The 22,500-nt window shown below is 48.4% G+C and overlaps 1 protein-coding gene across 1 annotated transcript in view; it reads left to right on the forward strand.

Annotated features, from left to right (window-relative positions):
• Window positions 1–22,500, forward strand: part of dok4 (docking protein 4) — a 53,737-nt gene that overhangs the window by 24,489 nt on the left and 6,748 nt on the right. The window contains exons 2-6 of the mRNA XM_048262377.1: window positions 7,839–8,178; window positions 20,113–20,220; window positions 20,953–21,067; window positions 21,183–21,302; window positions 21,487–21,676. Coding sequence (XP_048118334.1) covers window positions 8,113–8,178; window positions 20,113–20,220; window positions 20,953–21,067; window positions 21,183–21,302; window positions 21,487–21,676 — 599 coding nt within the window. The 5' untranslated portion in view covers window positions 7,839–8,112. The remainder of the gene's footprint in view (window positions 1–7,838; window positions 8,179–20,112; window positions 20,221–20,952; window positions 21,068–21,182; window positions 21,303–21,486; window positions 21,677–22,500) is intronic.

Raw genomic sequence — 22,500 nt, forward strand, 5'->3', positions numbered from 1 at the left:
GATGCCTGGCCGGCGATTTACTCTCCCTTTGCTAAAGCACTTCCAGGGAAGCTGAGTGGCTTGTGAAACTGACCTGAAACTGACAATCAAGCCTCTCTATCTCTCTCTTTCACTCTATCTCTTCCTCTCTCTTTCAATTCAATTCTAATCAATTCAAGCTTTATTAGCATGACAAATATTTTTGCATTGCCAAAGCAGAACATTTTACATAGAGAATGCTTGGAATACAGTACATGGTAAATAGATATGCATCCAAGATTAACAAACAAACTCGTGAATGTGTAGTGTGTGTATGTGTTTTGTGTGTGTGTGTTTGTGTGTGTGTGCATGTGTGTGTGTGTTTGTGTGTGCATGTATGATGTTTGTCTTGCACAGTGTTTGCAATAATATGGATAGATGCTGTATAGAGGTAATATTTATTGAACCACTGTCCCTTGCCTTATGGCATTCAGTGATGTATCTGGCAGCAAGACTTGCTGTCTGTCCTTGCTGTCCAAGTAAGACTGCCATTATTTCTTGTTCTTGTACATTTCGGGACCCTGGGATAAGGCTTGTAAGCTTGTCAAAGTATGACATCTGTATAGTTTCTCACAGTAAAGAAGAAAGTGCACCTCAGTCTCAACCTCACCTGTTATGTAGTGACCACATATTCTTTGCTCTCTTGGCGATTTTCTACCAGGATTTTCTCTTACTCTTTCTCTCTCTCTCACTTTTTCTCTGTCTCTATATCTTTCTCTCTCTTTCTTTCTCTCTATCTGTTTCACACTTCTATCCTTCACCTTTTCTTCCTCCTGGGCAGTAATAGTCACTCTTGTCTTGAGTGCAGTGTAGCAGGTGATGGTCTGACTGGCCCCCTGCTGTGTGTGTGTGTGTGTGTGTGTACCAGAGTACCTGTTTCATTTGCGCCGTTGTGACTGACTCAGTTGTCTAGTTGAACTCAGAAGAGCTTTTCCAGCTCCTGATCTGCGCCCAGCTGTGCTATACTGCAGGGTTGACTGACGGCGGGTCCTTTATCCAGTGGAGCCTTTTCTGTGCTGCTAGACATTTGTAATTCCTACCTCCTCTGTACATGTAGCTCATATTCCATGATAGACAGTTTAACGTTTTTTGTAAAGGAATGTGGTGGAACATCTCTGGGTGTGGGTTATATTTGTACATGCTGCTGATGTAGAGGACCAGGTACGTAATTTGAGTGGGCCTGTATAGATGTAGTGGAATGAAGCTTAAAACACACCTGGCAAGCTGTCTCTCCAGATCTGCTGTGATATATGATTGGCTTAGAGTGAGATGAAATACAACCTGTTGGCCAGATGTGTGTGTGTGTGTGTGTGTGTGTGTGTGTGTGTGTGTGTGTGCTATGTGTGTATGTGTACATGTGTGTGTGTGTGTGTGTGTGTGTCTCTGGGTGTGTATGGGTGTATGTACCTGTGGGAGGTATGGTAGTCATCAGGTAAGGTAGTTATGTGGTAGGAGACACAGGCTACTGTCAAGTAAAAGCACCTGTGATTAATGGCCGCCACTGCATCAGTGGCCTCTGTGGAGACAGACGCCAGTCGCTCCTGGGGCTCAAACAGCAGCAGGTCACAGAGGTCATCCACCGCCACAGGGCTTTCACACATCACAGTCTGTCTCTCACTTACTGAACAGCACAGGAGAGGGGGGGGAGTGAGAGCAGAGATAGAATGTTTCATAGAAAAGCATGAGAATTAAATATTACAGGATAGTCTATGGAGAGAGAGAGTGAGAAAAAGAGGGGGGCAGAGAGAGAGAGAGAGAGAGAGAGAGAGAGAGAGAAGTAGGAGAGGAGATGGAGGCTAAAAGGTGGACGATGGATTGGAAGGGCTGAGTGTAAATGAATCTGAAACTAAATTGTGCTCCCCCTCTTGAGTGTCTGAGCCCATTTTCTACCACATTCACCCACAACTCTGTGTGTGTGTGTGTGTGTGTGTGATCCTCTGGTCCTCTCCACCTCCCATGTTATACTCCTCAAACAAGCGTGACAGCCGGAACAAAAAGGGCCTCTTATTCTGCCACCGAAGGGGCAGATAACTAAAGAGTCCTCTCTCGAGGAGTGGGACACTCTTAATGGGAATGGTGAACAAGCCTCACTGACCTCAGCTCAGAACCTGAAGCACGTTTTTTTACCGAGCCGCCATTAAACTGAAGAGTAACTGGTCCTCCTTTTCTCCCAGGCAGGCAGGCAGCGTTTCGTTTTCATGGCAATGTAGGGCATATTTGAAGAGAGAAGTGCGCAGAGCTTTTTAAAATGTCCATTATTTCCCCCGACACCCCAGGGTATAGGTTTATAATCCACGGCTTGGGTTTCAAAAGCAGCGGTGCGCCGCCTTCAACTCAAACAGTCCTCCAGCTGATCCCGTGGCCTGACGCAACAGCCCGCGCCAGAGACGTTTTGGCTGTTTACTGTTTGGCTGTTTGGCTATTTACACGGCTAATAGCACGGCTGCTTCCAGCTGTCTTGTAATGCTGTCGTTAATAGCGGGATAGTGTGCTGAGCCATCAGGTGGACGCTGACAGCCAGCCATCATGTCCTTCTCATGCTAAGCTGCTCATTACAGCCCAGCTGACGCGGCGTTTGCGGCGTGGCGTGGGCCCGTGGAGTTTCGGCGCGCGGTGAGGTGTGTGTTCTCCGCTGTCGCCGCTGTGTAAATCATGTCAGCAGTGAGAGAGAGGCTTTAACGAATGACTCCTCAGCTTGACCAGCACGGCTTTCAGACGCGACGAGCGTCTGCACTGGCTCCTCTGCCGCGCCGAGGCTGTCATTATCCTGTCAGCAAAACACACACTGCAGCGCACACACACATCCAGGTGTCCCTGCTCTCTGTCAATAGCAGCTTTTAGTAATGATAGCAGGTGTTGCCTGCCTTGTTCTCCGTCAGTCCTCATCCTCTCTGCTGTGCAACTGCCCCACTCCTCCCCAGCCCTCCTCTCTCCCCCTTCATCCCCCTCTTTCTGCTCTCTCCCCCTATATCCCTCTATCCCCCTCTCTATCTCTGTCCCAGCACATTTATTTGACGAGCAGTTTTGTAGCTCATTGACCGAGGACATGTGTTAACAGTAAAAAAACTGAGGTAGTGCTGAGGTGTGTGTGTGTGTGTGTGTGTGTGTGTGTGTGTGTGTATTGCCAGGACTGCTATTGCATTTTAGATACCTGTATATTGCCTGTATATGTTTTTTTTAGGCCCTTGTGACGGTTGAGGTGAAGATTAAGGTGAAGATGGTTCTGCCATTTTGTAGTGCGGCAGATTAGTGAAACAATTGTTCACTTTGTGATACAAGCATCAAACTTGGCACAAATATTCTTTGGGACCCACTTTATCCAAAAAGCATATTAGCCATGCAAAAAATCCAATACGGCCGCCATTTTCCAAGATGGCCACCATTGAAGGCCATTATACTATATATAAAGATCTCTGGACTCCTCCTAAAAAGGGTTGCCCAGGTCCTTCATCACACCAAACAACTTCTGGACCTTGTCTGTGAAGGATTCCCGAGACTGGTTAGTCTGTTCATGGTGTCGCATATCTTCCCTAGCTACTTTGGCCTGAGATGCAGACTCATACTGAGAAACCAAATAACTAAACTCTGGTCCAGATACCATCATTAGGACTGATGGGTTCTCAGTTATTCCAATGGCACCACCATCACCTTTGACAATTGCATTGGCCTGTTTATGGGCAAAAGCCAATCCAGAAAACTCTGTGGGTCACACAGTTCCCTTGCTGAAATTCATTGGCCAACTGAGGATGTGTTTGTTGTAAAGAAACCATGGCTCTAAGGTGTATGGAAAGCCATAGTGCATAGTTGACATTATTGTTTGCAAAGAAGAAGGGGATGAGTGCAGACAATGATTGACAATACAAAGTGAAGTTTGCTTCTCTGAAAGACCTGATCAAAGAGAAGATCACCAATTGCATTGACATCACAAGCTCCCAGAATTGAAACTGTGGACTCTTCATCTGCCTCTTCTCACACCAGCCTTCCCAACTTAAAGAAGTATGGCCTTGATCGATATTCGAGAGAGAGAATAAATGATATTCGAGTGAGAAAGAGGATCAACGATATTCGAGAGTGAGCTTCGATAAACGATTTTCGAGTGCAGTCCAACTATTTCTGGCCGCCATCTTGGAAACTAGCCTTGAAATAGATTTCTTTCTTTGCACCATTTATTTTGCCATGTTAAAATACATACAAATTGATGCCTAGATCATGTAAATATGCCCAGCCATTAAAGTTCTACAGCAAAAAACGTTTTTCTTACATTTGATGTTCAGGTGGCTAATGTGCTTTCTATAAAAAGTAGGTTCTAGTGATTATTCATGCCAATTTTGGTGCTTGTATCACAAAGTGAACGATTGTCCTGGAATATGGACTTAACCTGCCGCACTATTTGGGAATCCTGGGTGTGGTCACAAACTGCCAGCTAGACCACTGCAATTGTCAGGCCTATCACAGAAAAGACCTGAATATAACGGCTATCCTCATCGTGTGATGTAGGTGGTGTTTTTTCCTGTAATAATTATATAATTATACAGTATATCACATCTATCAAAATGGAAGTGTGAGTGGTAGATTCAAATGAATAATTCAATGATGTGTGTGTGTGAGTGTGTGAAAGAGAGTTGAGGTGGCTTGCTTGGTTTTTCTGAATTCGTTATGACCAATTAGCATTTCTCCCACCTGGCCGCTGGCTCCTGTGATATGGCGTGGTTGATGAGTGCATGTAATGAGGGGTGAGAGAGGGGAGCATGCCTGTGTGGCCGGCCTTTAAACAGCCTCCCCTTGATCAAATCAATGCACCAGGAAGAGCAGAGCAGAACGGAGATCAAGGCACGGCAAGGCAAGGCAGGGCAGGGCTGCTGTGGTGAAGCTGCCCAAGAGCACAGCAGCAGCAGCAGCAGCAGCAGCAGTTCTCCCGGAGATCACAGTTTGCCTTTCCCATTGATTTTACTCACCGGATACTGTGTGTCGTCCTTTCTAGGTGTTGAACACACACCATGTGTGAGCTCAAGCACACGCACGCACACGCACGCACGCACACACACACACACACACACACACACACACACACACACACACACACACACACACACACACACACACAAACCATACACACTCACTCATACAATAGGTTGGGTGCATGCATCATTCAAGCCCCTGGGGCTACGCCATTGTCCATCCATGAGTGAGAAAAGGTGTTGATGGTTATTGATTGGGGAAAAAAGCTGCGGATCAGCACTTGCTGACGATTATTGAGTTGGTGCGGGGGAGGGTGGAGGTGCAGGGGCAGTGGAGGGGGCAGTAGGGGTTGAAAGCCGTGCTGGTTGTAAGATCGCGATCAATCGAGCGTCCTCTTTTGTAAGCCACATGTGGTTATAACCGCCTGTCCCCTGTTGTGGGCCTGGACTCTATCTATTGATCTGCACCCTCTCCTCTCTCTCTCTCTCTCTCTCTCTCTCTCTCTCTCTCTCTCCCTCTCTCTCTCCCTGCTATTGCTCTCTCTCAGTCTTTCCACGCTCCCTCTCTCACCTCGCCTCTCAGTCTTTGAGAGGGTGGGATAATCAGTGTCTTGCAGAATAAGAGGCCTGAGCCACAGTACTGAATGGCTAGCAGTGTTAGCCAGTGTAACACTCTTTCTCAGTGTGCTGCACATTGCTGCATATTGTATGTATTGTGGTTTAGTCCATTTCCCTGTTAATGTATGTGAGGTTTTGTGTGTGTGTGTGTGTGTGTGTGTGTGTGTGTGTGTGTGTGTGTGTGAGTTGGGCTTTTCTGTATCAGGTCGGTGTTGTTCTGCTCTTGTCTGAAGTGGCCTTGACTGAGATCCTCCTGTGTGCTGAGGTGAATTGATTCAGTTCATCCGGCTGTGATTTGTGGGTTGGTCCGACTGCCATTTAAAGAGTTTTTATCTGTTCAAGGGCTCCTCGCTTCACCTCCCACAATTCATCATTCTGAGGAGCGCCTACATCAAGGTCCTGCTCCTCCTCCTCCTTCACCACCCCAGCGTGGCTCAGCGTGTAGCAGACCCCAGGGGAACGTTCTGGTGGCCTTCAGAATAAAGGCGCCCAGTACGGGCCAGGAAGGGAGGATTTGTCTTACCTCTCGTCTTCCCCTCAACCTTCTTTTGTAATGATCCGAGAGATCAGCAGTCATGTTTCCAGCGGTCGATTTCTGTACATCTGAGAAATGTACACATGGCTGCGATAGGTTCATATTTTTTCCCCAAAAAATAGCCGTAGTGACATGTTGATGGGGGCATTGCATAAGACAAAGAACCTGTGTGATCAGGGGATGGATGTGTTTCAATGGTGTCCATCCTCCTTGTGTGTGTGTGTGTGTGTGTGTGTGTGCGTAGGTGTCTGTGTGTGTGTGTGTGCCACTTTGAAAAACCTACAGCGCCGTGAGCGATTAGCCAGCCTCTGTGGCGCTTAATGAGAGCCTTGTTAAACTTTAATGTCGGAGCTTCACTGTAGTGGGGCAGATTTACCGCCGTCTCTTTGGAGAAATGGCCTGCGTGGCGGAGCATGCCGACGACAAAGGAGAAGATGATGATGATGATGTTTTTATCTGTCCTGGACCCTGGCAGTCTCCGACTGGCTCATGTACCTACTGCCGACACAACACCAAACGGCATATGATGACCGAGGTGCCAGTGAGACACAAGAAATGGGAGTGAGACTGTTGGTTGCAGTGTCACCGTGTTTTAGGCGCTAAATGGTTATGGCTGTAACACTGAATTTCCATGGAATATCCATTCCATCTAGCATATAAATGTGCTAAAAGGCCAAAGGTTCAAATGTAAGTGACCACGGAATGGCTGGTTGAGGTACTTAATGGCCAGTTTAATGGCTATTAACTTCCATTTTCCCCTTTTTTGACCTATTTCTAATTGGCCTATATACACTGGCGTTCTGAGGAGCGCAGTAAGAACTGGGTTGTACAGGAACTGCAAGGTTGCCATTTTCACGGGCAACACATACTGCTGCTTATGTACTCTTTTTTTACACTCTATATTCCACTGCTAACAGCCCACTTAGAGCTAATAAGCTTTGCTGGATTGCCATGACGTAAAACGTTTGACTGAAAGGACGGAACCTCGGAGCTGAGGAGGCTCAGACGACTCTGCTTGATTGGCTGAAACCTCAGACAGTGGTGGGCAGCCTGCTCTCTCCACAGCGCAGACAAAAACGCGAGACTACCCATTAGATAAATAGGGCTTAGAAGGAAACACGGGCCCCAGGCTATAATTATGGATCATAATCCAGTGAAATATGTCACTCGGAGACGCGTTTAAGCAGACCTCATTGTTTGCTCCGACTGCAGTTTTTTCCATGCCAGTCCCTCAGCGCTAGGCCCGCTCGGCCGCTTGCCTGCTCCTCCTTCGGCCTCTGCTTGCCTGCCCGCTCCTCCTTCCGGGCTCCAGTTCCACTGACCCTGAAAGTGTTGGCTGTTTGACTGAGCGATGTCACGCAGCGGCCGGGCTGCACTTTCTGCAGACGGCAAGGAGGGGTGGGGGGTTGTCTGGCTGGGTTGGTCAATAATGTATGATAATGCTGCGCGTCTGTGCGAGTCACCGCTATTCTCCTCTGACATTTTTATAAATAATAGATTCCCTCCTTTTCCCCTCAACTCTCTCTCTCTCTCTCTCTCCCCTCTCTCTCTCTCTCTCTCTCTCTCTCTCTCTCTCTCTGTCTCTCTCTCTCTCTGTCCCTCTCTCTCTCTCTCTGTCCCTCTCTCTCTCTCTCCTCTCTGTCCCTCTCTCTCTCTCTCTCTGTCCCTCTCTCTCTCTCTCTCTCTCTCTCTCTCTCTGTGTTTCCCAGGCTGCTGTGAGGAGAGCATGCAGAGCGACGGGCTCGTGATGGCAAGCGAGTGAGACCCTGGCGTTGTGTCGGGCAGGAAAGGGAAGGAGCTCACACGGAGGCGAGGGACGAGCACCCAGGAGGAGCACAGGCTCCAGGAGCAGGAGCAGGAGCAGGAGCAGGAGGAGGAGGAGTGGGAGAGGAGGAGGAGGTGGAGGTGGAGGAAGGGGAGGCGACGGCTGAGGGACTGGATGCTCGGCTCCATCAGCTCCACCTGGTCAGGGCTGCCACCGAGATGGCCTCCAACTTCAATGATATAGTCAAGCAGGGCTACGTGCGCATGCGCAGCAGGAAGCTGGGGGTAAGCTCTCACACTGGGTGTCTCTCTGTGTGTGTGTGTGTGTGTGTGTGTGTGTGTGTGTGTGTGTGTGTGAGAGAGAGAGAGAGAGAGAGAAATCTGGTTTGTGCATCTGTCAGTGTGTGTAATTAGTATGTAATTGTGTGATGTGCATAGATGTATTTGTGTGTAGATGATAGATGCCTGACTGTGAGGTGTACTGATTAAATTGACCGATGACAAGGGTACAATACTGATTGTGACTGACTGTGTTTGGCCCTGTGGAGTTGTCTCCGGTGGAGGTGGAGCTGGTCAAGGACTGTATGCTCTGTGCAATGACAACACTGAGAAAGCAAGAGGCATTCTATTGTTTCTCCGTGTTTGTAATTCGACTGCATGGCAAGCATTTCAAACGTCTCATAACCTAAACATAAAAGGACTCCAATGATCTCTACTTGCAAGAGCAATTTGGTTGAGTTGTTAGACAAACTTTTGGGTAGTTAAGATCAAATGGAGTGTCAAAACGAGTGTGCCGCCATCTGAAGGCCCTCGCAGCCCACTCTCCCATTCATCTTGTGCGAGACTGGCCTCTGTGGAGTCCACTGCAAGACTCGGAGCATGACTCAGAGCCTCATTAACTGCAATGCAATGATGAATCAGAGTAATGAGATCATTAAAGATTTATGCTTCCAGATTTGCTGAATGGGAGAATTATTAGAATCTGTGGCGGATTAAAGGATTGCTCGGGATTCTCTGCCATGCTGTCCTCAGCTGAGTGTTTGGACTGCGTTCTGCGTTTTTATTTCTTCTTCATTTTTTTTTTGCACTAAGTAGCCTCTAGACGAAGTGACAGGTAAGAGGATCAGCTAACGACTCTCATTCATAGTTAATGAATTGGAATTCATCCACTGAAGCCATCCAGTGGAGAAAACACATCAGGGGAAACGGGCAGGTCGTTTACGTAATGAACAGCGCATGTATGGGTTGATTTAGACCGTGTGTCCAGGACCAGGCTTAGCCCGGGGCAAACAGAGCAGAAGTGCCTGTGTACACCTGAGAAGAGAAAACAACAACCTTCACTGAGTCACACACACACACACACACACACACACACACACACACACACTCACACACACACACGCGCTGCTGGTTATACACCAATTCAGCGTTTTAATAGAAATGTCAGGAGAGCAGAGGGCTTTTTGTCTCAGAATGCAAATGTGCTCTGTGCATGTCACCGCAGACCGCTTGAGTTATTTGACGGGCCGGTGGCATTGTGCCGTCGCACGGTGGAGTCATCGTGGATGATGGCGAGGGTTTTCCTGCTGGATGCCTCAGTGACTCGCATCTTTGTCCAGCTAAAATGGGGGGTTGTGTGTTTTCAGAATGAGAGAGAGAGCTCTTAAACTGAAGGCATCCTCAGCTAATGCTCACCAGCGTCAGAGCGCTCTAGAATGCAACAGTTCCCATGGCAACTGGAAAACGCTGGTCCTACGTGGCCATGGGCTTGGTAAACAGCTTATAAGTTTGTTACGTGCAGGCAGACAACAGGGATTAAGGCTTCTTCCTCTTTTTCACCAGAACATCTGTTCATCTTTATTAGCCCCCCAGGAGCACAGAGATGCTAATGGGCTATATAGCTAATGCTGGTTCAGTGGTTGTGTTGCCCATGGGCCCTGTTACTGGTTAACCTGACTCCCATTCATAATAGTTTGTATAATACAGCCTGCCGTGTCAACTGCTGACCAGTGTGTCTGCAGACCATAGAAAGGGGCCCTTCTGTGTGAGAGCTAACTTGGGTTAGGTGAGGATTGACCCTACCCTCGTCACTATATTCTATGCCTAGAACAGGCAGGTCATTGCTGAACGCCATTTTTCCTCCTGCCCCTCTCCCTGCCAGTCCGCCCATGATTTCCCATCATGCCGCGTGCCTAGCTTTCATCTCGCTGTAATTATTAGAAGACGCAGAGAGCTCTGGGGGAGTGCATTATGCCAAGACCACCGTGCACCCCATCCCCCCCTCAACTACCTTCTCTGCTGTGTGTGTGTGTGTGTGTGTGTGTGTGTGTGTGTGTGTGTTTTGTCGGAACAGCAGAAATGTGGAGTCAGCAACATTGAGGTTGCCGTGGCAGCGGAGTGGGGGGAGGGAAGGGGGTGACATGGGCTTCCCCAGGGAGAGGAAAGACTGGATTACCTGAGAATGTCCTACACACCCTCTCCCTGCTTTCCCATCTCTCTCTCTCTCTCTCTATCCATCCCTCCCTCCCCCCTCTCTTGTTTATGAACCCACACAGACAATATTTCTCTCTTCCTGTCACATCATGCCTCTCTCCTCCTCTCCTTTCTTTCTTGCTATCCCAATCTAGTCTTTCTTTCCTCTCACCTCCCCCTTTCATTTATCATATGTTTTCCCCCTCCCCCTCTCTCTTTCCCCCTGCCCTGCTCTCTGCTGACATTCTCTCTCTGTCTCTCTTTCTGTCTCTCTCTCTCTGCCTGTTTCTCTCTTTCTCACCCTTACTCTCTCTGTCTCTCTCTGTCTGTCTCTCTTTCTCTCTCACTGTCTCTGTTGTTGTTGTTGTTGTTGTTGTTCAGCTGTTTGTTCTCTCCATCTTCTCTCTGCTTCCCCTTCATCTCCTCTCTCTCTCTGCTGCTGTGCTGGATGGGATTGCAGGAGAAGCTGGTTGCTGTTCTCTTGCTTGTTGTTTATTGAATGCCCCCCCACTCCACCCCTCCACCGTAATTGTAAGTCCATTCTCCCTGGTTGGCTCGGCATAATGCAGGCCTTAGCACAATGCAAACACCTCGCCGTAAATCCCGGCTTACACACCGATAATGCTGTTTACATCCGCTGTTCACAAGCTCACAAATACATACACATACACACACACACACACACACACACACACACACACACACATAGGCACGCACAAACACAAACACTCCAACACAAATGCACCCACCTACTCATACAGATCATAAAAGAATAAACGGTCATAAAACCTACCCACAGACATTCAAACTCATAAACTCATATATATATATATATATATATATATATATATATATATATATATATATATATATATATATATATATATATATATATATATATACTGTACATGCATACATTTATATCCTTGGCACCTGGTAACTCAAAGCACACACACACACACACACACACACACACACACACACTTACATGTCCGCCCCTGGCGCCTGGTGCGGTGGCCACATTTGCATCTCACTGACAGAAAGCCTATCTTTAGAGGCGAGCGGCTCTAAGCAGCGCATTCAGCCTTTGCCTTGAAGATCAGGAAGCCGCCTGTGTGTCCTCTCCCCCTGCCAGACAACCATGGGCCTGCCTCCCTGCCTGCCTGCTTTAAGAAGCGCATTAGCCTAACAGGGCCTGGCAGGGTACGCGGCGCGCTAATAGTGACTCCTGCCTTTGATCTCAGGTTGACGTTGGGCTCCGTCGTTTTCCTCCCTCAGACCGCAACACACTCGACACGGGGACTTTTAAAAGATGTGTGTGTTTTTGAAGCAGTGCTCTTTAGCCGGAGGGCGGTGTTGTGGTTTACTGTTGCATGTTCTGGGGATGGGAGCAGGGAAAGGAAGAGGTGAGAGAAAACGGGAAAGAGAGGAGGGGAGAGAGGTGGAGGGCAGAAGAGAAGACAGGAGTAGAGGGGATGGGAGAGGAGAGGAGAGGAGAGAAGAACGGAGGGCAAAAGAGAGGAATGGAGAGGAGGAGAGTGCAGTGGCGGGGTGAGGTGGGTGATTGGCAGCTGTGGATCCTCCCAAGAGACAGAGCTGACGGTGCTGTCTGACAGGCAGTCTGCTGTCTCACACACACACACACACACACACACACACACACACACACACGTATGCATACAGTACATGCACACAAGTCTCATTCCTGTCCAGTGACAGGTGCTCTGTCACTCAACAAAAGAACACACTTTCAATCAACTCATGCCAAGGCACCACGCCAAAGATAAGCACACACACACACACACAAACACACACACAAACACACACACACACACACACACACACACACACACACACACACACACACACACACACACACACACACACACACACACACATAAGCTGGCAGTTGGCTCAGCTCCACATCGGATGTGATCCCCATCAATTGCTCTCAGTGCCAAACTCCTGTCTTTGTGCCCACACAGACACACACAAGCACAAGCCACACACACACAACACTCACCCCTCCCTACACACTCACACACACACACACACACACACACACACACACACACACACACACCGGGCTGCGGTCCCTCTGGCTGCGTGCTCCTCTCCAGCTGAGCCCCTGCCCTGCTCCGAGCTGCAGCAGCCTATTGAGAGCGTTCCAGAAGAGCGCCTCAGACCTCCCCTCATCAGCTAGCACTCTTGCCTCCTCACCTGCGGCCCCCACCTCCCTCCTCCTCCTCCTCCTCCTCCTGCTCAGCCTCCCTTCATCACCCTCCATCTCTCACTCGCATTTCCCTCTCTCTCTCTCTCTCTCTCTCTCGCTGTCTGTCTCTGGTCATGACTGTCTCTTTCTCTCTTCTCCCTCCCTCTCTGATTCATTTTCTGGCTCTGGCCCCCTACTCCTCGAGGGAGCCTAATTAACTCAGTATTTTTCTCTTTCTCTGTATCTTTCTCTTTCTCTCTCTCTCTCTCCTTCTTTTTCTCTGCCCTTTGTCCCCTCTCTCTCTCTCTCTCTCTCTCTCTCTCTTTCCCCACTTCCCCTTTAGAGCTATTGGTTCATATCCACCAGGAACCCCCCAATCAGGCTAATCAGCAGGCTGCTTAGCATTCAGCTTCTTTTGGGGTGTATGTGTGTGTGTGTGTGTGTGTGTGTGTGTGTGTGTGTGTGTGTGAGGGACACCAGCGCTAGCCTCCATGGCATGCCCGGACTCCTCTAATTGTGCCTCTGCCACCCCTCCTGCCTGTGAGGCTGCTGGCGAACTGTGTGGGGCGTGATGTGGGGTGTTAGCGGTGGTTGCACTGGTGGAGGTGGCGCCATGTGAGGGAGGGAGGGGTAGGGTGGCCCGTGGGGTGGACGTGGGCGCCAAGACTGCGCTGAGATGAGTGAGCCTGGGTTCACTCCGGCTGGGGTTGAAATCCGGGACGCACTGCTGTGAATAAGGATTTAAAGGCAGGCTGGTGGACTCCAAACGCCCTGTAGCTGAGCAGCTAACTCGCGCATAAATGATACCCTGCGCTCAATGTTTAATCCCCGGGTCTTAGACTGGTTTGGAAAGAGGGAGGAGGGAGGAGGGGGGAAAAACGGATTCACACCATTCAGGCCCGAGGCAGGATCCCGTCTCTGTGCCGTGCCAGGGTGTGGTTAACAAGGAGTTTATCTTGATTTGTGTGTTGAGGAAATGGGAAAATAAAATGATGGCTTGTGGTTGCTACCCAACACACAGACAAGACAGGCAGACAGACAGACAGACAGACAGTGGCACGCTGCATCTGAAGCTGAGGGGAGTTTTTTGGGAGATTAGCGATGCCAAACAGAGTTCAGCCCAGCCTGCAGGGAAGAAGAGAAGAGGAGACGCAGAAAAGAGGAATTTAATGAAACGCTAGATTTTTCATGTCAAATAGCTTCTTTTGACTCCTTGGACTCTCTCGCTCTTTCCCTCCCTCTCACTCTCTCTCCTCTCTACTCTCACTCTCTCTCCTCTCTACTCTCACTCTCTCTCCTCTCTACTCTCACTCTCTCCCTGTAGTCTTCTCTCTCGCAGGTAAACTTTTTAGTGTGCTGTTTACTTGTGCCGTCTGTTTCCCCCTCCGTGTGTGTGTGTGTGTGTGTGTGTGTGTGTGTGTGTGTGTGTGTGGATGGATGTGTGTGTGTGTGTGTGTGTGTGTGTGTGTGTGTGTGTGTGTGCTGTTTACTTGTGCCGTCCCTCTCCCCCTCCCCTCTGCCCGGGTTGGGGTTCTAGTGGAGTGGTATCTCTGGGTGCTGTGTGCTGGCCCTTGGCTGTGTTTGGGGCGTGTGTGTGTTAGTGTGTGTGTGTGTGTGTGTGTGTGTGTGTGTGTGTGTGTGTGTGTGTTTACTTTTGTCCTCACCACTGCCACCGCTATCCCTGTCCGGGTTATTTAGATCTGCTAATCCGGTCACTGGATGCCAGAAGTCTAAGCTGTACTGTAGAATTTGTGTATGCTTGTGTGTGTGTACGTGTGCATGGATGTGTGTGTGTGTGTGTGTGTGTGGGGGGGGGTATGTGTGTGTATGTGTGTGGGTGTATGTGTGTGTGTCTGCTACCCTTAGGAATGGGATTATTGTAACTACTGGATATTAACACAAAGAAGGGAGTGGAGGGATGCCTGCTAAAGAGACCTGTCTGTCAGGCTGTCAAAGGGTGACTGAACACAGGAAGATGAGAAGGAAATATATCTGAGTGGGATTTCTGTGTGTGTGTGTGTGTGTGTGTGTGTGTGTGTGTGTGTGTGTGTGTGTGTGTGTGTGTGTGTGTGTGTGTGTGTGTGTATGTGTGTGTGTGTGTGTGTATGTGTGTGTGTGTGTGTGTGTGCATATTATGAGTGTTAATGGTAGAGGTGGCTGTAAGGAGCTGTTGTGCACTCCTGTGTGTTGCTGCTGAGGTCACATAGCCAGACATGTTCATGGAACACAGCCAGCCTCTGATCCAAGCCAGCCCATCCCCCTGCATATCCTTTTCATCTGCCTCCATTAAAATGTCTCCTCTACTGTTCTGTCACTTCCTTTCTTTTTTTATCTTCATCCTCTCCCTCTCTCTCTCCCTCCCTCCCTCCCTTCTTCAATGTCCTGTCTCATCCAGTATTCCCCTCACTCGAATCATACGGCATTTCTTTGTAATGGTAGTAATACACCCCCTTCTTTCTTTATTTTTGGTGTGGCGCTCCGCTCCTCTCCTCTCGGCTCCTAGTTGCTGCAGCTCAGCCACTAGCTCACGGTGGCTTGTTTACAATGGATTAGCTCAGCCTCCAGGGGAAGGAGGAGGATGCAGAGGAGGCATGCAATCCATGCTTTACCTGCTCGGAATATAAAACACTCTCAGTCAAATAGACCCCTTAATACACACACATACACACAGAGAGGCACAGGCTTAAACACACACACACACACACACACACACACACACAAACACAAAAGGAGGAGGAGTGGGGAGGGGAGTGAGGCGAAAGTGGTGTGATCATGTGCTTCTCTGGAGAGGCTGTGGAGGTATAGTCAGCAGTATCAACAGAAGTCCTTTTTGCCTCATTCTCTTTCTCTCTCTCTCCCTCCCCCTCTCTTTCTCTCTCTCTCTGTCTCCCTCCCTCTCTCGCTTTCTCTCTGTCCTTCTTTCCCTCTCTCCTTCTCTCCCTCTCTCCCTCTTTCTCTCTCTCTATCTCTCTCTCTATCTCTCTCTCTCTCTGTCTCCCTCTCTCTTTCGGAACAAGCGGTGTAAAGGAGTTCAGTGCAGAAGAGTGGTGGGTAACGTCCAGATGAGGAGGCTCTTGTGTCTCGGCCGTCTTTGTCCTGCGCTGCCATCAATGCTGCTCTTTTCACCACGCCAGTGAGGACAAGGGTGGAGGAGAGACGGAGAGAAAGGACATAGAAAGGACATGAAAAGGTGTGAAAATAGGGCTAGGTGAAGAGTGAGAGGAGAGAGAGAAAGAGAGATAGTTGAAGAAAGAGAGAGGTCAGAGATTGAAAAGGAACAGTGAAAGAGGATAGATGAAAATAGAGAGAATGAGGGAGAGGAAAAGTGAGAGAGAGAGAGAGAGAGAGAGAGAGAGTTCAAGAAAGAGGGAGAAGACAGAGATTTGAAGAGGAACAGTGAAAGAGAGTTAGATGAAGGAAGAGAGGGAGAGAGAAAGAGAAACAGATGAAGGAAGAGAGATAGATGGAGGGAGAGAGAGATGAAGGAAAAGAGGACAGTAAAAGGGAGAGGACAGAGACTGGGAGAGGGAGGAGGAGCTAACAACAGGAGGACGAAGACGTGGACCTGTAAACAAAGCCCATTCACACTCTTTAATGGAGGATGGGGTGGAGACTGCAGGGTCAAGCCCGCAGGGAGCACACCTCCACTAAATCACCTCCATGTAAACACCTCCCACAGCTCCCCGGTCTCTCCCTGGTGGGGTCCTCCTAAGCCTCTTGCTCCTCCTCCTCCTCCTCCTCCTCTTCCTCTCCCAATCTCCCAGCCCTGTGCAGCAGACTGGAGAGAGCTCATCCCATTAAAGGTTAAATGATTGGGGAAGGTGCTTTCTCTGTGCCTCGGGCACAAAAGACTCGCTCACATGAAGCAAATGGAGGATGGAAGTGTGTGGGAGCTGTGTGTGTGTGTGTGAGAGAGAGAGAGAGAGAGAGAGAGAGAGGGGCGCTGTTCCGAGGTGGCGTTCTGAAACGGATCGGATTCAGGGTCGTGGGGTCGAGGGAGTACAAAGGAGACGTTGAGGCGGTGACATTGGAGGTGGCCTACCTGCTGGGACACCCACAGCCCAGTGTAATGAGCGCCGATGGGGAGGGAGGCCTTGGGCTGTGACCCGGAAATGATTGCAACATAAGGACCAGTGTGTCCAGGGATTGCTGTGTGTGTGTGTGTGTGTGTGTGTGTGTGTGTGTGTGTGTGTGTGTGTGTAGGTGTGTGTGTGTGTGTGTGTGTGTGTGTGTAGGTGTGTCTGCGTGCATATGAATGTGTAACAACATGCATGTTTATAGACTCTCCAATAAAGCATCAAAGGAAAAGCACAGCTGGCATCAGTGGCACAGCACATTGATTTCCCACATTATACTGACAATCACTACAATAGTGAGTACTACAATCATTTAAATGGGAGGGAGACATCTATATGGCTTAGCTCATTCAGAATGACCTCAGAGTGAACTCAGACATCAGTAAAGCCATAGAACTGTATATGTGCCATGAAGCTGAATAGAGATGTTGCTAGTCTTCTAGCAAATATCCATGTAAATATCACACAACACAGGGTTGTATGACATGCCCGTTATCACTATGAGACACTTGCACATGTAGACCGGCCGTGGGGAGCCGAGAGAGCAGGGCTGCAAGCAGCGCCCTGAAGGTAGACTTTACCAGGAGAAGCGCCAAGCGTCAGGAGAGAGACGTGCTACCGCACACTCACTCTGAGTTAATCATGAGGAAGGGGTGAAATGGAGCTGCGAAGAAGGATGAGAGAGAGAGAGAGCGAGGAAGACAGAGGGAAGGAGAGAGAGAGAGAGAAAAAGAGAGTTTGTGTATGTGTGTGTGTCTTTGTCTGTGTGTGTGTGTTTGTGTGTGTGTGTGTGTGTGTGTACAGTATGTGTGTGTGTGTGTGTGCAAGCATGCACACCCTCTCAAACAGTGTTGCCCCGAGTGTCCACGTGAAGGGTGTTTTATTCCCCACAATTCATTGTATCAGGCGCATTGTCTGCTGTCATAAGGGTGATGCACAGTAGTTTGAGGCAAAGCATGTGAGCTAAGCAAACCAGCGAGTGTTTTATCTCCCCCTGTAAATAATGGCAGAGAGTCGTGCAAGATTAAATAGTTATTACACCGACTGTGTCTCTGCCCGCATAAATGAATTGTGTTTATGTGTGCAGGGATTGATAGGAGGGAAAGCTCGCTGCATTTGTTGCATTTTTGACAATCACTGGAATTCTCCGTCATCTCTGGATGGATCGCGGCTCTGTTTTCCTCCTCTGTGTCTCCCCACATCATCCTTTCCGCCCCTTCAGTGCTCAGTCCATCACACTCGAGGTGCCAGATTTATTGCCTGGCTTCCGGAGGCATCTTGGCAAGGAACTGTGAGAGTTGGCTTCTTGGAGAGGCGCTATAGGCTGGAGGGGTGGAGGGCAGTGGAGTCTGCATTTAGCAATGTGTGTGGGCGCACACACACACACACACACACACACATACATACACGCACATACATACACACACACAGTCCCAGACACAGGCAAATTCATCTACACACTCATGCACTCAGACATCTGAATTCTTTATTTAGGCCATGTTTAGAGAGAGAGAGAGAGAGAGAGAGAGAGAGAGAGAGAGAGAGAGAGAGAGAGAGAGAGAGAGAGAGAGAGAGAGAGAGAGAGAGAGAGAGAGAGAGAGGGGGTTTGCATAGCTTTCCAGTGTGGATGTATTAGGATAATTTCAGACATAGCCACAGTCTGACACACAATCCCTCTCTCTTCCTCTCCGTGCCTCTCTCTCTCCCTCGCTCTCTGCTTGCCATCCCTGCACACAGCCCTCTCCTCCCCCACCAGTGCAGACCTGAGCCCATTGATTGGGGATCACTCAGCGCTGTCGAGGTGCTTTAATTGCTTAGAGAGACGCGGTGTTTTGCGCTACCCATTGGTCCAAGCTGAATAATTCATCAAGCGTCCATCTAATATGTAAATGGAATATTAAAAAGCGACGCAGCATCGCCGACGCTAACATGCCAATTCCCTCCAGCACATCAAATATTATACAGAAGTAAATATTCCTTGAAACACAACATTTCCTCACTGCTTTTGCCATTATGTCATTTGCATACATTTGACATGCGTGTTGATGCATGTTGTGTGTCCCTGTGAGAGCTCTTAGAAGGTTATAAATAATGACAAGCTCCAATATAACTCCCATCTATCTTATTCACATGCTGAACTGATGGTGATGTTGTGCCAAGGGGATGCTACAGTTCACCCAGACACAAACAGAAACACATTCACATTAACACCCGTGTGTGCATACTGAGAGATAAAGACTGGAGGGGCTGGAATAAAATGATGTTTGTGAAGGCGTTTGGTAACTGAGGGCAGCCAGACAGCTGTCGAGGGTGACCTGAGACAGAGAGGGAGGATAGGGGGGGGGGCTTCTTTGGGGGTCTGGCTGATTCAGGCAGGTGGTGCCTCAGGTTGGGGTTACCGTGGCAACTGAGGGGAGGTGTTTGGTGTGAAGGACATGAGGAGCATAAATAAAGCAAGGACTGTTTTTCATCTGAAAGAAAGAGCAAAAGATGTAGAGAGAGAGAAAGAGACTGGGAGATTTTTAAATATTTATTTACTGCATTGTGGAAGTCTGGAGATGGAAGTGTGTGTGTGTGTAGGTGGGTGTTTTTTTTTTGTGTGTGTGTGTGTGTGTGTCCATTCATATTCCCCTGACATGTTTCTCATTAGGCTGCAAGGACACCTTTTGTCTTCTCGTCTGACTCTTAACTCAATATCTTATGCATAATAAAATTGTCTTGTATGCAATATTTGGATGACACTAGAAAGAGCTTCTCTCGACATTTTCATCTGCTTGTTCCCATTTTGTTTTCATCTCACCTTATGCCCCCCTTCTCTCGTTCATAATGCCCCCTTCTCTCGTTCATAATGCCCCCCATCTCTCTCGCTCACAATGTCTCCACTTTTCTCTGCCCCCTCCTCTCTCTTCTCTCCATTCTGTCTATGTCCACATTTACATCGCTTGCTTGATGAAAACCTTCATGCATTTAACTACAGGGGAGGATTCGTAACAAGCTGGCTTGATTTATGCATCCCCATTATTACAGGAGACTTCATATCTTGAGTTTCTGTAAAATCATAGGGCTGTTGAGCTCCTATACCAAGTGATTGCAAACAGAAAAAAATTAATATTTTGAATGACTATTGTAAGCTTATGTGGACATAAGGTGCTTTTGCATTTGAAGACTTTGGTTCCAAAACGCTATATCTCCATTTTTAAAAACATTTAAAAAAAAGTCATTTAATTGTGTATTTCAGGTGATATTAATCAAATTGCAGTTGTGTTGTTTTGATTGAGTAAAGATAAATCAAACAATAATACCCAATTACAATTCTACTGAAATTACTTGGAAAACAAAATGTAAAAAATAAATATTTATGAAAATCCATTGAAATGGAGGATATAGCGCTTTGGAACCAATCTCTTCATTTGTATGTAGATTTCCTGCTTGTGGTTAATGGGCCCATTTGTTCTGTAGATCTACAGGCGCTGCTGGCTGGTGTTTAAGAAGTCCTCCAGCAAAGGGCCACGGCGACTGGAGAAGTATCCGGACGAGAAGTCTGCCTACATCAGAGCATGCCCCAAGGTAGATGGCATTATAGTTACACACATAGCAAAGTACCTGCAGGCATTCATACACACACACACACACACACACACTCTCACTTTCTCTCTCTCTCTCTCTCAATGTACAACCATGAAAGCATTTCTTTTGAGATAGAGAGGCCTTTCTTTTTGCGATAGTGAGAGGGAAGGGGAGAAAGTGGGAGTGTTCTCCTCACTCTCTTGTCAGCTGGCAGAGAGGATGCCTGCTTTTCTGGGGAGATTTAATAGTCAGGCCAGTAGACAGGGTTGCTCAGAGAGATCAGACACACACACACACACACACGCACACACACACACACACACACACACACACTCACTTACAGATATGCACACACACACACACACACACACACACACACACACACACACACACACACACACACGCACACACACAGATATGCACACAGACACACACACAAACACACATATTTTGATTGACAGCTGGTCTCCCAGCCATGCCTAGGATAAGTCAGGAAGAGTTGTATAGCTCAAGTTGTTTTGATCTCCCATCTTCTCCACATCTTCCACTCTTTCTTTGGGGTGTCAGTTTTACTTCACTAAGCGCTGCCTGCTGCTGCCTCTCAATTTCCCATCCTGTCCAGCCGTCCACAGTCCACACAGCATTATCTCTCTTTGCTCTAGTCTGGGCAGGGAAACTATTATTGATATTGATTGCTGGCGCGTTCATCGACCTTTTGACCTTGTCGTCCAGGTAACCGAGATAAGCAATGTGAAGAACATCACAAGGCTCCCGCGGGACACCAAGCGGCAAGCAGTGGCCATCGTCTTCACTGATGACACATCACGGACATTCACCTGCGACTCAGGTATGTGCCTATGTAGTGCATGCTCGGCCTTATACACCTAAGCCGCATGAGGTCACAGGGGTTCACCTCTCAGCCCTGCTTCATACCGCACTCTTTCTCCTGCCCTCTTTTCCAGAGCTGGAGGCGGAGGAGTGGTTCAAGACCCTGTCAATCGAGTGCCTGGGCACTCGTCTCAATGACATCAGCCTGGGGGAGCCCGACCTATTGGCTGCTGGCGTTCAGTGCGAACATACAGGTGAGTCTCTACAAGTACACATGGACTTAATGCGTATGACTGTATGGTTGTGTGATGTAGGTGTGAGTATATGTATGTGTGTATGTGAGGCATAATGACTGGCGCTATATCAGTAAGCTTTGAAGTGTTCCCTGAAGGGTGCATGACTCAACCACGGCCCTCTCCTGTGTGTGTCTGCTCTCAGAGCGCTTCAACGTGTTCCTGTTGCCCTGCCCCAACCTGGACATCTACGGCGAGTGCATGATGCAGATCACCCACGAGAACATCTACCTGTGGGACATCCACAACCCCCGCACCAAACTGGTCACCTGGCCACTGTGCTCGCTGCGGCGCTACGGCCGCGACGCCACCCGCTTCACCTTTGAGGCCGGCAGGTGAGCGAGCTAGCAGGGGCATACACTGTCAACACTCCCGTTTTTCCTGGGTTCTCCCGTATTTCAAGGTCATCTCCCAGCACCCTCCCATTTTGTTATTTCTCCCGGAAAACTCCTGTAATTTGCATGGTCATCAAACTTCATTTTGAAATCATTGATCCATTCATTTTTTCTATTAGTCTGACATCTCTCAAGTTGCCACATTGTGTATGAAATACACCCTACACATACACGATCACTTAGTTTCAATTTCAACCGTTTTGTCATAGGCTAAAACCTAGCAACCCAAAACCCAAATAACTGCGCAGCCTGAGTCTCGTCGTAAGCAAGCGGGCTAGTTAAATGGCCTACTCCAGAACTAGCTGTTGTGAAATTGTTGGAAATTTAATTGATTAACACATCACATAAACTGTTACTGAGTGTTGTTGATACACTGAAACTTGTGCCCTCGGAACCAAATCTGACAGCAAGCAGGCAGCTGGTGGATACATAACTGGCATGCGTAAGGTAATGGTAAGGTAAAAGCAACGACCGAAATGCAGTGTTGAAACCATAGGTTGAAACACGTGTATGAAACGTATTAAATATGCAAACACAGATCCGGCATAAACACTGACCCCCGCCCCCCCCCAAAAAAAAAAATCTCCTGTTTTTGGAAAGCTAAATGTTGACAGGTATGAGCAGGGGAGGGCAGAGAGCAGCAGAGAGGTCGCGGGAGTAAGGGAGTGGCTTCGTATGAGGAGCTCTGCTTTTGCACCCCTGATGTTTACAGCTAGATACCGTACCTGAGGGATGGTGTGATAATCTCCATATTGAATACATTA

The sequence above is a fragment of the Alosa alosa genome, chromosome 14 (genome assembly GCF_017589495.1).
Source record: "Alosa alosa isolate M-15738 ecotype Scorff River chromosome 14, AALO_Geno_1.1, whole genome shotgun sequence".
Taxonomy (NCBI): domain Eukaryota; kingdom Metazoa; phylum Chordata; class Actinopteri; order Clupeiformes; family Clupeidae; genus Alosa; species Alosa alosa.